Genomic DNA, 12,791 nt, shown 5'->3' on the forward strand with positions numbered 1-12,791 from the left:
CCTAACATAATTCACAGTCTTTCAAAAATAGAAAAAGTTTCCCCAGACAGACAGAAGCACATTGGCAGGCAGCAACATGTGGCTTGCATTCTAAATCAGAACCTAGAGCACCATTACAATCCTGTGGAACACGGAGGAACCAGAAGCTGTGCTACTCACATTGACTATAGCTTCCTTCGTCTGGGCCATGTCCGATATCACGCCATCAGTGATGATGAGCAAAACAAAATACTGGGAACCATCTTGCACAGCAGCAGCATACCTGAGTAGTGGGAAATCACATGAATACTGGAACAAAGGCACGGTGGTCTAAACAAAACTCCCCTCATTCTGTAAGCCCAAAGACGGTTGTTAGCCAAACGCAGCAGGGCCTGCCCCTAGTCTTGTGCTGTTCTTAATGTTAGGGTGGGGGCAGGGGAAATCTTTCCTTTGGGAACCTCTGATCGCTCTTGGCTGGTTTGCTGCTATGCAGGCTCCTTTAATGGCAGAAGATGAACACTGAACCATGTGTACTCTAGATCCTTCCCCTCTTCTGCAACTGACACCTATTCAGACACTCATAAAACAAGTTCAACATGTGCAATCACATTGAAAAAGTCAGCTCTTGTCTTCAACTAAAAAAAAAACTATGTTGAGACCAGATCTTTCTAATTTCACAAAGCCAGGGAACAGATTTCAACACCATGTTGTTTTTTAAAAAATCAACTGTCTACTTTCACTCTATGTGATGTCAGTTATCATATGTTTAGGTATCCAGTTTGGGACAAGAGATTAAGTTATGACTATGAGCTGATCTTAGGGCAAAATGCAGTTGTGTGGAAAACGTAGCTATGTAGTAAGGAGAACTTGGCCATGTCCTCATCATCCCACCGCTAGATATTCTGAGTGGTTGGATCTTCTTCACACAGTTACTTGTACAGAGTCTGAAAGAAGTCACCACAGTGCAAGTGGTCATCTGACCCTAACCACAATGATGGAATGAGTCTCCTTACCACCCACACCTCAATGCAAACAGCAGCAAGTCTCTGCAGTGTTTTGTGATGGCTGGGCATACCTAGCCACGTGGTTAACCACTGGTGCAAAGTTAGTTGGGCCATAGAGCTGGACAGTCTTGAGGCTGTCATGATAGGCTTCAAGGATTCCCTCTATCCCACTGCAGTGAGGATTGTCAGGGTTGCCGTTCTGCAGCAGAGAAAGAGAGACACGAGTGAAAGTTCCCAGGTAGTGGCTGCTTCCTTGCCCTCTGAAGAGTCTATCCCTCATTCCCACACCTGCTTCAGTGGATAACTCTTCATTAGCACAGATTAACATTCTAGCCAGAGGCAGTTACCTAAAGACTTGAAAATGAAGGGCTCTCCCTGGCAGGAAGTACATATATGCCTGATATGATAGGAACAGCCTCCTTGGAGATTTAGAGGCACTATTATTTCCCTTCCTTGGATCTCAGACCAATGACAATGTTACAAATGGGGAAACTCTAAGTCATAGAAAAAGAAAGCACCTCAAACCCAGCTACTGTACTAATCTAGCCTCAGGAACCCCAGTGAGAAGCAAGCCTTGGCCCAGGAAAGCAGACTCAAGTACTTCTTTACACAACACTTTACAGAATTAGCTACGACAAGATGTGATGATGGCCATGGGCTTACATGGGACGTAAAAAGGGATTATTTGAGTGCATGGAGGGCAGGTCTATCAACAGCTGTTAACCATGAAAGTGACATGAAACCTATGTAATCAAAGGCTTGGTTCCTGTCTGCATTTGTTGGGAGGGCAAACAGCAAAAGGGGGCCTTCCTCTCAAGCCTGTGGGCGTCATGGAAACACCTAGCTGGCCACTGTGGAAACAGAGATGTTGGACTAGATGCACCTTTGAATCTGACCAGCTAGGTTGTGCTTATACTGTATTCTTATTTTCTCAAGGCTTTTTGCTTTCAGCAGAGCAAAGTCTTTTGTGTCATCAGAAAATGGCGGCAGGTATATCTGACTCTAGGCCGAATCTGAAATAAAGCATAACTCAACAGCTGTATCTGAACGCTGAAGTGATTCAAAGAGAGGTGTCAATACCAAGGGGAACTCATGAGACACGTGGCCATCAGGTGGTATTTTGGCTCCAAACCCAAGTGCTGGGAACATTTTGTCGCTGTCATAGTCCTGGATGATCTCGCCGACAGCCTTCAGTGCCATAGCGTACGCGTTGAGCTGGTAAGGATTCATGTAGTGAAGGGAAGTAGACTGAGAGGGATTGCCTGCCAAAGGACAAAAGAGATAGCCAGAACAGTCACTGGAACATCAATGACCATCTGGTAAGCAGCAGCAGTCAGAGCAAACTCTACCAATTTGCAAGAGGCATACAGTAAGAAAACACCTGTTTAGAGCTGGTCCCATGAAATATGCCATTTTGTTACCCTAAATGGGGAGTCTCCTTTTGAATTGGGGGAATTAGCATACAAAGGGAGGCAGCAAGAGGGGGTAGCTAGCAGGATCTCCACAAGTATATACCAGGATCATTCCCTTAGAATGAAAGGACCAGGCGGATGTTCAACAGGAATGATTTTATTAAAGGGGCAGCAAAAACAAACATACAAGAAAATGTACACAGCATACACACAGAGCTAACTAGAAAATAGGGAGGAAAAAGGAGGGAGTTTCAGGGTAAGGTAATATTTGCCAGTCTAGGAGACAGAGGACATCCATAGAGAGAAGTGGCTGAGAGACTAGCGCTTCGCGGCAAGGAGAAAGTTCAGACATGTGTCTGAGAGTGTGCATAGGATCCCAGGATACACAAACAGAACACCTAGCAGGGCAGTCCAATTGTACTGTGGAAGGTACTCTGGGGCAGGATCGTGTCTTCTGCCCCCAGAACAATAGTTAAATGGCTGTCTCCAGAGGTGAGTCAAAAAAATGAGAAAGGCTTGTTTATATCTTCCTGGGTGTAACTAAAGGTAAGAAAAGTGATTGATGACCCGCGATTAGTGAAAGGGAAGAGCTATTGAACCCCTGAGGAGCCTTGATTAGAAAGGTGGGCTAGGAAAGATCGGAAGGGTGTAGAGGAGATTAACTCAGGAACTCCTGGAAGACCTCGTTTGTCTTTACATCTTTGTACATCTCTGGGGTGTGGGGCTACTAGCCAGTCCTGCCTCATGACTCACGTTCCAGTAATTTTCCCTTCCAGCCAGATCAGAAACTGTTCTGTCTAGCCAGGCAACATGCCAAGCGCTTGAAGCACATGAGGAGAGAGGTTTATGATATAGCCATATTCATAAATGTCCCTATTAGCATGAGGGTATGGCTTGACTGCTAACAATTTGTGCTAGTATATGTTTTCTTCAGATATATACAGTTCCCTAAAGCATTAATTCTCCTCCTGAATTTGCTTAAGACAACTGGCTACTCAGCAGTCTTATTTACTCAGGCAATACAAGTTGGGAGTCTGCCTCTGAGGAACTGCAGGGAGGATCAACCATTGGGAAATTGTCCCTGCCCGTAGAGCAATAGCACAAAACTGCAGAGTTCTGGAACTAGATTAGCAGTTTCCCACTCTGCTAATCCCAAACCTCAGCAGTTTAGAGCTGTAATGCAACTGCTCCGAAACTCTGGCTGCTCTATTTTAAAGTTAGGCGAGCAAGAAGTTAATCATCTTTCCATATACATGGAAGAGGGGTACACTATTATCTCACCCTACTTGTGCTATAAGGGTACTCCTTGTTGGAAGAGGAGGATTCAGCACTGTCCCTTTTCTCAGGTTTCAGAGGGGAACAAACCAAAGACTTAGAAAGATAAAGAGGTCAGGGCACTCTGTTTACTGTTTATTGCTCTGACTATCCTTTGATATGTAGATTGCTATTCTTAGGATTTCCTCCTCTCACTTCTTCTCTTCCTGGCATTGTTCCAGGCAACACCTCTCTCCTTCTCCTCCCTCCATCTTGGAAGCATGATGCAGATCTTGTCCTAGCATCCATTTCCATCTTTAGAATAGATGGGCAGTTAGGATCTGTCTCTCCTCCTCTCCTATCAGAGTATGGCGTTCCTACAATAAAGAACTCTTATTTCCTTTCTAAATATAAAGCAAATGTATGTTTTTGTCATTTTCTCTCCTGCACACACACCAACCAGCAGAACCACCTCACAACCATCTATAGCCATGTTTCCTCTGCTAAATGATAGACTCTGCTAATGGCTCAAACATGGAGTCCTTTAATTAGGTTTCTTGGACCAACGTACGACTTATTTATCAGTCCCATATTTTCACTTCCCCATAACTTTTATTGATTATTTATTTTACAAAAATTGTATCCCACCTTTCTGAATTTGCAAGGGTCACCAAGTCAGACAACAAATTAAAACTTATATAATAAAATCACATCTTAAAAACCATTAAAACAAACAACCCCCCGATCATTAAAACAATCAAAACCAAAGCCAAATACATACAAAAACATTAAAAAATAATTAAAACATTGGGCAGGAAGGAGGGATCATTGAAGTAACACCAAAAGAAACAAAAAAAGTCTTCACCTGCTAACAGAAGATGAAAACAGAAAGGGAAGAGAGTTCCAGAGTTTTGGTGCTACCAGTAAGAAGGCCCTCTCCTATGTTGCCACCCACCTAATCTCAGAAAGTGAGGGCATCTGAAGTAGGGCCTCTAATGGGATTGCCAGTCCCCTACTGGGGATCCCCTGCTCCCACACTCCACCCCCTGCCCCTGCTTACCTAGCCAGGGGGAAGGGAGTTGGATGTCATCAATATGCAGGTCCCCACAGGATGCAGTAGAAATCTTAGAGAGAGCCAGTTTGGTGTAGTGGTTAAGAGCATGGGACTCTAATCTGGAGAACTGGGTTTGATTCCCTACTCCTCCACTTGAAACCAGCTGAGTGACCTAGGGTTAGTCACAGCTTCTAGGAGCTCTCTCAGCCCCACCCACCTCACAGGGTGTTTTGTTGTGGGGATAATAATAACATACTTTGTAAACTGCTCTGAGTGAGCATTAAGCTGTCCTGAAGGGCAGTATATAAATTATTTTTGTTGTTGTTGTTGTTGTTGTTATATTGCTGCCTGACAGCCATGGTAAAATGGCTGTAAAACAACCAATTGAAATTTAACCCAGACAAGACTGAAGTGTTGCTTGTTGGGAAGTCAGAGATCTTGAAGGATATTTTACTCCTCACTTTTGATGGAGTTTGTCTGACCCTTGCAGACTCAGTTAAGAACCTAGGAGTTATACTGGATCCAGTGCTACTACTAGAAAAACAAGTCAAGATAGCCACAAAAATGCCTTCTACAACCTCAGTCTAGCCTGGGAGATGACTTCTTATCTCAACACAGCCAACCTGGCCACCTGAATCCATGCTATGGTAACATCAAAACTTGACTATTGTAATGTACTATACATAGGTCTCCCATCTAAGTTAACTAGGAGACTCCAATTGGTGCAAAATGCTGCGGCTAGACTATTATAAGGAGAGAGCAGGAGCTTGAACATCACTCCCATCCTACAGTCACTCCATTGGCTACCTATCAGTTACCGTGCTCAGTTCAAGATGTTGGTTATTACATACAAAGCTCTTCACGGCCTTGGTCCAGCATACCTATGGGACCGCCTCCCTCTGTATGTTCCTCCACAGCAACTTCGCTCATCTGATCAGTGTCTCCTACAAGTGCCAGGCTGCACATGGGTGAAATCAACAGCAGCCCATACATGGGCTTTCTCTGTGGTGGCCCCTACTCTGTGGAACGGCCTGCCTGAGGAAGTCAGGAGAGCCCCCACTCTCCTGGCTTTCCACAAACGATGCAAAACAGAATTATTCAAAAAGAAAGGCTTTTTTACTCAGCTAGGAAGGATGTATTGTAGGGATGAAGTCTCAGATGCTTCACTAATGAGTTAAGGACCATAGACTTCATATGTTGCCTCACATACTATCTGCTGCTTTAAATATGTACACCTATGTACTACCATGCTTCATGTTGTCAGATGTTAGTCCTAGAATTGATTATGTTCTGCTTCAGCATTTCTTTTACTCTGTATTGGATCCTTGCTAATGGTATGTCTTTGTAAATTTGTTTATATTTACCCTATGGCATTGTTTATGGAAATGTACTTGATACTGTAGAAAATGTACTTGATATACTGTACGGAAATGTACTTGATACTGATTGTACTAAGCTCATACTGTGTAATCCGCCTTGAGTCTCAGTGAGAAAGGTGGACTATAAATGGAATGAATGAATGAATGAATGAATGAATGAATGAATAAATAAATAAATAAATAAATAAATAAATAAATAAATAAATGTTTTTCACTCTAGATTGGTGATGAGGAATGAACATCTCAGAACCCCCCTCCCCTTACACATGTGCACTTTCAGAATATATGTTCAAGGGCTCAGGTAGGTTAATTTCTCTCCTGATTGTAGTATTCCATGCCTCATGGAAAGCAAAGAGCACGCTCAGCCCTATCAGACCATTTAACACCCCCCCTTTTTTTCTTTTATTTAAATTCATTCACTAATATTGTTCTGCGGTCCTCCCAGCTATGCAGAATGCCCCTTATTTGTAGGGGTGGGATAAATTACTGGGAATCTTGCAATTTGCCCCCCCCCCCCCGGCTCCAAATTCCTGGACAAAAGTGGAGAGTTGCTGGTATTTGCTGCACGAATCCTAGATGAAACCCCTCAGGTTTTTGATCTCAGACAAATGTTGTCAGGGGTTCAACCAGAATAATACACAAGGGCACTTTCTCTTATACTATAATAATGTTTCCCAATTTGTGGCTGAACAAACTAGCTAGATGTTGCCTACCTTACAAGATGTAATGACTGCAATAAATACAGGTGAGTCAATAATTCTAAATACGCTAGTCACAAATTATATTACTTAAACATTGGGAATTTGTCTGAGCACACAAAAATTTAACACAGTTCAGCGAAAGCTTCATTATTAAAAACTCACCATTGGAAGCTGTGAAGTCAATGGCCACTGTGAAATTGATCTGGGTCCTGGGGGAAAAAAAAGATCATATCGCTTTAGTGATTCAGGTTAGCAAACCTATACACATTTTGATTAATAAAGATTCCTCAAGAGAAATGGTAATCTCAAGTAAAGGCCTGGACATCACATTCCTCACACCCAATTCTGCTTCTGCCTCCTCTTCCTTCTAGCCCTATCACAAGAAACATGGGTTTTGGACTTACCAGGTTCTTAACTAGAAATGATGGGTTGGGTGGCTCTGGGTGCTATTGAAGGGAGGCAACACAAAATCAGTTCTAAAATCAGTTCTGAACACATTTATATGCAAAATTGCTTTGCTTTATGAAAAATAATGTATTGAGCTCTTCTGAAACTCTTCTATGCCACAGCCTATTCCAGGGGGCTTTCCCAGTAAAACACCTTAGGCTGGGAGCATGGAAGGGGGCAGCGGTGGAAGGCAGTCAAGGGATGTTTTATTGGGTGGGCCAAAAAAATGGTTGTGGGAAGGGCAATGAAAAATGTTCCAATTCTGTGAACCAAATACGTCTTGGAAAACTTGAGCAGCAGCGCTATATCTGCCACTCTCAGTGTTACCGAGGGTACCCCCAGCCCCCCTTTCTTGCACATTGCTCCTCTGCTGAAAATTGCTTTGTCCCAAATGTAGTGATGTTGCTTGGTTGTTCAAAGATCAGCCATATCACAGGAAGCTCTGCTCTCTGGCACTGAAAAGCATAAGGCCATTCAATTAGTATACTGCTCCTCATGTTTCCACTGCACTGACAGATGCCAAGCTGAAATCTTTTGGGAACCTCGTATTGTTCCATGCATCCTGCCCAGGAGAAGGATGTACTTACTGGCTGTTCATCTATTGCATTATGTAACACAGAAAAATTAATTAATGCTATGTCATGCCCCCCCCCCATATTCACTGAAGAGATTGCCAAAATTACTACATTTAACTTTTTCAGTGTTATTCTGAGAAGATAAATCAGGTCAACTTTGATCAAACTCTCGTTTTTCTTTAGCTTACATGAGAACTTCTAAGGGTTTATGTAACCAGAATGAGGCAAACACAAAGTTGCTTTAGGGCAGCTGGGCTCTGTGTGAATTGTCCAAGGTTAAAGGGAACTGAAAAATAATCAAACCCCATGCTTTAAAATTGCTGTTGGAGTAACTGGATCATATGCTTAACTACAGATCAAGCATGCATTCAGTGAGGGATGTCAGTAGGCTGAAAGGCTCCCTTGTAACATGTTTGTGCTTACTGTAGTGCCAAAAACACAGCATGACAACTTCACCTTCCTCAGATACACTTCTCAATGTACCTTATGGAGATACACCTCAATAAATATCTGAGCTGAATGCAAACACACTTCAGGTTTGTTGTGATAGGCAACTCAGCATGCACTAGACATGGGGGGAGGGGCACTGCATGTATTTCTGTATATTTGTTTTACTCTCTTGATAAATAAATCGCCTCTTTTTGTTTAAGGTGGGAACCACCTCCTGACTCCTCCTCGCTCTCTATCCACATCTTTCTTGCCTCCTGTCCTCTAAAGGGAGAGGCTGCACCTACCTCTTTCTCCCCCCTCCCCAGCATGCTCATGTAGCCTTGATGCTCAGCTAGTCAATTATGTTACAGGGAAATGTTATGTTTTGTTAGACTACTTTTTTCTACAAGAAATGCTCTGAATGGAATCTACCTTAATAAACTGTAAATTCTATTTTTCTACAAATTAATTGCCTGAGAGTTAATTACTGCATGTTGGGGAAAACACTTCTGACTGGGTAAGTCTGTTATCAAACAAAATACAACTATTTCTAATAAGGCTATCATGTCAATGACAGATTACCTTTTCTTTAGCTAATCATGCACTAGGCCGAGTTTCAATTTCTGGGTCCCTTCTCATTGGATGACAAACAGCAGCTGAAAGAAGGGATGGCTGAAAAACTGTCTGCAGAAGTATCTCTGGCAACTTTCTCGGAGGAGATCCCTAGCCTGTCATCTCCTCCCCTCATTCATTATCAATTGCTCCCATGACAGATGCTTCTTTCAGATGTCATGCAAGACTCCTAATGAAAGAACATGGCTGTCAGTGGATGATAACATTTTAACTGCTTGCTAGATAGGAAGCAAGAGGCCATTGGGAAAGGACTTTTTTTATGCTGCTGCTCTGAGACACACCAGCATTACAGAATTAGGGCAGATTGGAGAAGTGCCCTAAAATCTAGAGGAGGTATCAAAGCATGGACTTGACTTGTGGCTGTCCCAAACTGGCAATTACAGGCCTGCCTATTTGATACATTGTTCAGCAGCTTTTGAGCATGTCTGATCAGTGGACTTAGAGGGCAGATCAAAGGCACAGCAGACAGAAGGAAAGGAATGCTAGGGATGTTGCAAGAGCCTATGCTCAACCGACACCAAAAGGCAGCAGTAGGATTGCAGGGTTACGGGAGAGGGCTACTGAGATTGCTTCTAGGAGATTATAGACTGAAGAGCACATTCGTTGTGAAGCTTGAGAAATGGAAGCAGCCATCATTCTGATGACCAAATTGACAAAGAATGAGAAAGAGAGAAACCAGAACATCTGCGTGATCCTGCAGGTAGGCTGAAGACGCTGCTACATCTATATGGATTCATTGGAGAGTTGCCACCTTTTTTACTAGACCTGCTCCTGTGTCCTTGGCACAGCCAGAAAAAAAGGTGCCAGCTCTATTGGGATAAATTGTTGTGTGTATCAGACATGGGCACGAACGGGAAAAAAACCCCTAACACCCTGTTCGTCGTTCGTTGCCATCCACGAACAATGAACAACGAACATGGATGAACATGAACTGTTCCTGGACATGTTCGTTGTTCGTTGGGGCCAGAACCACTCCCACCCCCAACCCACTCCACTCAGCCCCCTCCCCTCAAACCCACTTACCTGGCCCTTTAAAGATCCCTTTAAACTATCAGCTGGCAGGCGGTAGGGGGGGATTCTCCCCTGCCGCCTGCCAGCTGACAGTTTAAAGGGCCCTGTCCTGGCAAAAACAGTAGTGTCTGCTGGCAGCTACTTTGAGGGGTTACCAACTGACCTTCCCAATGTCCAATACCCACCAAATTTGCAGGGGATATAGTCCTCACTGTCCTCTGAAGACCCCCCCCCCCGCAAGTTTCAGAGAGATTGAACCCCAGGAAAGGCATGATCCACGTGTCTCCCCGTTGGCTGTTATTTTCTCTTCACAGTGGCAAAAACGGGACTCTCTGCTGGAAGTACTTTGAAGGGTTAAAGCCAGAAGGAAAGGCAGAAGGAGTTCAGATAGAGTTCAGTGCCTCCGGTTGCCAAGGGGATTGATTGCAGGTGCCAGACTGTCTGGCTTGATGAACAGCTGCCGAAGGCAACAGACAAGGCTTGCAACAACCACCTGTTCATTTAGGATGGGGCATCACGAACAGCTTGTTCACAAACAGCAGATTGGGCTGTTCGTGGGTTTTTTCTGCTCGTAATGCTGTTCGTGCCCATGTCTAATCAGAACTGTGTCTTTTATTCAGTACCTTCACAAACTAATATTTTTTCACATTCCGGTTTCATCTAAGAATACAATTCACAAAGAAGAAATTGATTGGCAAAATGGCTTCCTGAGATGCAGGAACAAGTTCCCACAACATAGCATGTACTACATCAGATTTGTTTATTTTATAAAAAATTATATCCTGTCTTTCTGCCCTTTCAAGGGCCACCAAGGTGGCTAACAAATTAAAACATACATTTTTTTAAAAATCACATTTTTAAAACCAACCAACAGAAAAACAATACATCATTAAAATAATTAAAATCAGAGTTAAAATACCCACAAAGACATAAAAACAATTATTAAAACATTGGTCAGGAAGGAAGGATTACTGAGAGAATACTAAATAAAACAAATCTTCACCTGGTGGCAAAAGATGGGGAAGCCCTTAAGTGAAGTCCAACATAACCTCCTCTTAAGTGGGAGGACAGATGATTCAACAAAAGGAAATAATTAACAAGATATTAAACTGAAGCTTAATTAAAAGGAGTATCTTTGTCTTGAGATGACATTTAAAAAGTCTGGGCTATAAAAATGTTATAAGAAGAAATGTATTTTATTTGGGAAAAGTAATAGAACTTTGATTTTCAAGTCAAAAGGCCCAGGAGGGAAAGCCAGACAATGCTACTTAAGGAACTTGTATTTGGCAGAGAACTGTTCAAGCTCATCTGAAGAAATTGCTGGAACTTTTATGCTTTTCCACCAAATCTAAGACTGCAATCCTATGCACACTTCCTTGGGAATACACCCCACCTCCAATGGACATGATGGAACTCACTTTTGCATAGGACTGGGCTCCTTATCTTGTTTTTTTAAAGGAATTTCTTCTGAAAAATTAATCATCAGCTAACAACTAGGTTGGGTATCAAGTGCTCTGAACATAGTGTTGCCAGCCTCTAGGTGGTGGCTTGAAATCTCTTGGAATTACAACTGATCTCTAGGCGACAGAGATCAGTTCCCCTGGATAAATGGCTGCTTTGGAGGGTGAATACTTTTGCTTTATACCCTGCTGATGTCTTATTTTCTATCCCTCACAGGACTATGTCTTAAATATATTTTTTCCAGCATGACTTTTTATCTGCAACAAATCACAAGGTGTTTAAGTAATAGAAGCAGGTTCTTCTCCTCTTCCTCCTGCATCTCCCCAAATACAAACAGACATTCTCCTAATATTGCTGCCTTTTTTGTACGCCTGTTGTGCACTTGCTTATGATGCATTTTTAGCAAGATTTGGTATTATTTTTTATTTTAGGATCTTCCTAGCAGACTCTTTTCCTTTAAAAACTGATGCAATCTGGTCACACTAGAACTGACCTTTTTCCTTCACAGGCCTGGCCAAGTACTGAAGTCATTGGCAGAGAGAGGTCCTTCCTTAGGTATGGTGGATTGCTGAGAGATACAGCCTCCTCACTAGCAGTGCTAGTTATGGATTTCCCTCTCATGGGAAGTTTGCAGGGCCTTCTTTTTGTTCATCTGCTGAAGACAATTCTGTGGAGAGGGCATTTACTGTGGCTGCTGCTGATTATGGAACTTTGGGTTTGGTTTTTTAAGGCACTGATTATGAGGCTGCTTATTCTGTCATGTTGTGGGCTAATTATTTTCTTAATGAGATGTTGGAGACATATAGCCATCTCAGATCACTAATCTATCAGGGTCAGTATTGATTATTCTGACAATACAATACTCTGAAAGTATCTCTCTAGAGTCTCAGGTAAAGATCTTTCATATCACCTATTACTTGATCTTTTTAGCTGGTGATGCCGGAGATTGAACCAAGGATCTTTTGCATCCAAAGACTCTACCACTGAGCTATAGCCCCTCCCCAATCATGTTGCATTACTGGCCTGCTGTAAAAAATAATAATTTGCCGTAATTTTACTTTCTGTACTTTTATTATAGGTTTTAGTCTGTTTTATAGCATTCTAAATTACTACAGCTGGCCTTGAGGTTCCTGGGCTATACATATATTCATAAACATCATCCCCCTGCCCCAGCAATCATGTGAATTTTTTTCTGTCAGGAAAAAGCGTGGAATAGACCCCTTAGCAAGACCATATCTCAGAGAAGATTCACACATCTTCTGGACTCCTTTGAATGTGTGAGTGAGAAGGTGACGTCTGCTCCTCCAAGGTATCAAAATGTCTAGGCCAGTTCATATGTTACCTGAGCAGCACAGGAACAGCATCCTTATGGCTTGATCAGGCACTGCCCTAGTAACATCTAGAGGCTGAAATCACATAGAATGGATACTCAACATCTGAACAGCTGCAGCA

General features: G+C 42.7%; 1 protein-coding gene across 1 annotated transcript in view; it reads right to left on the reverse strand.

The window, feature by feature from the left end:
• The window catches only part of CPNE5 (copine 5), a 222,879-nt gene that overhangs the window by 6,971 nt on the left and 203,117 nt on the right, over positions 1–12,791 (reverse strand). The window contains exons 15-18 of the mRNA XM_054981740.1: positions 6,946–6,992; positions 2,064–2,245; positions 1,055–1,182; positions 160–262 (exon numbers count right to left, since the gene is read on the reverse strand). Of these exons, the coding sequence (XP_054837715.1) occupies positions 160–262; positions 1,055–1,182; positions 2,064–2,245; positions 6,946–6,992 (460 nt within the window). The remainder of the gene's footprint in view (positions 1–159; positions 263–1,054; positions 1,183–2,063; positions 2,246–6,945; positions 6,993–12,791) is intronic.

This window comes from Eublepharis macularius, chromosome 5, assembly GCF_028583425.1.
Source record: "Eublepharis macularius isolate TG4126 chromosome 5, MPM_Emac_v1.0, whole genome shotgun sequence".
Taxonomy (NCBI): Eukaryota; Metazoa; Chordata; class Lepidosauria; order Squamata; family Eublepharidae; genus Eublepharis; species Eublepharis macularius.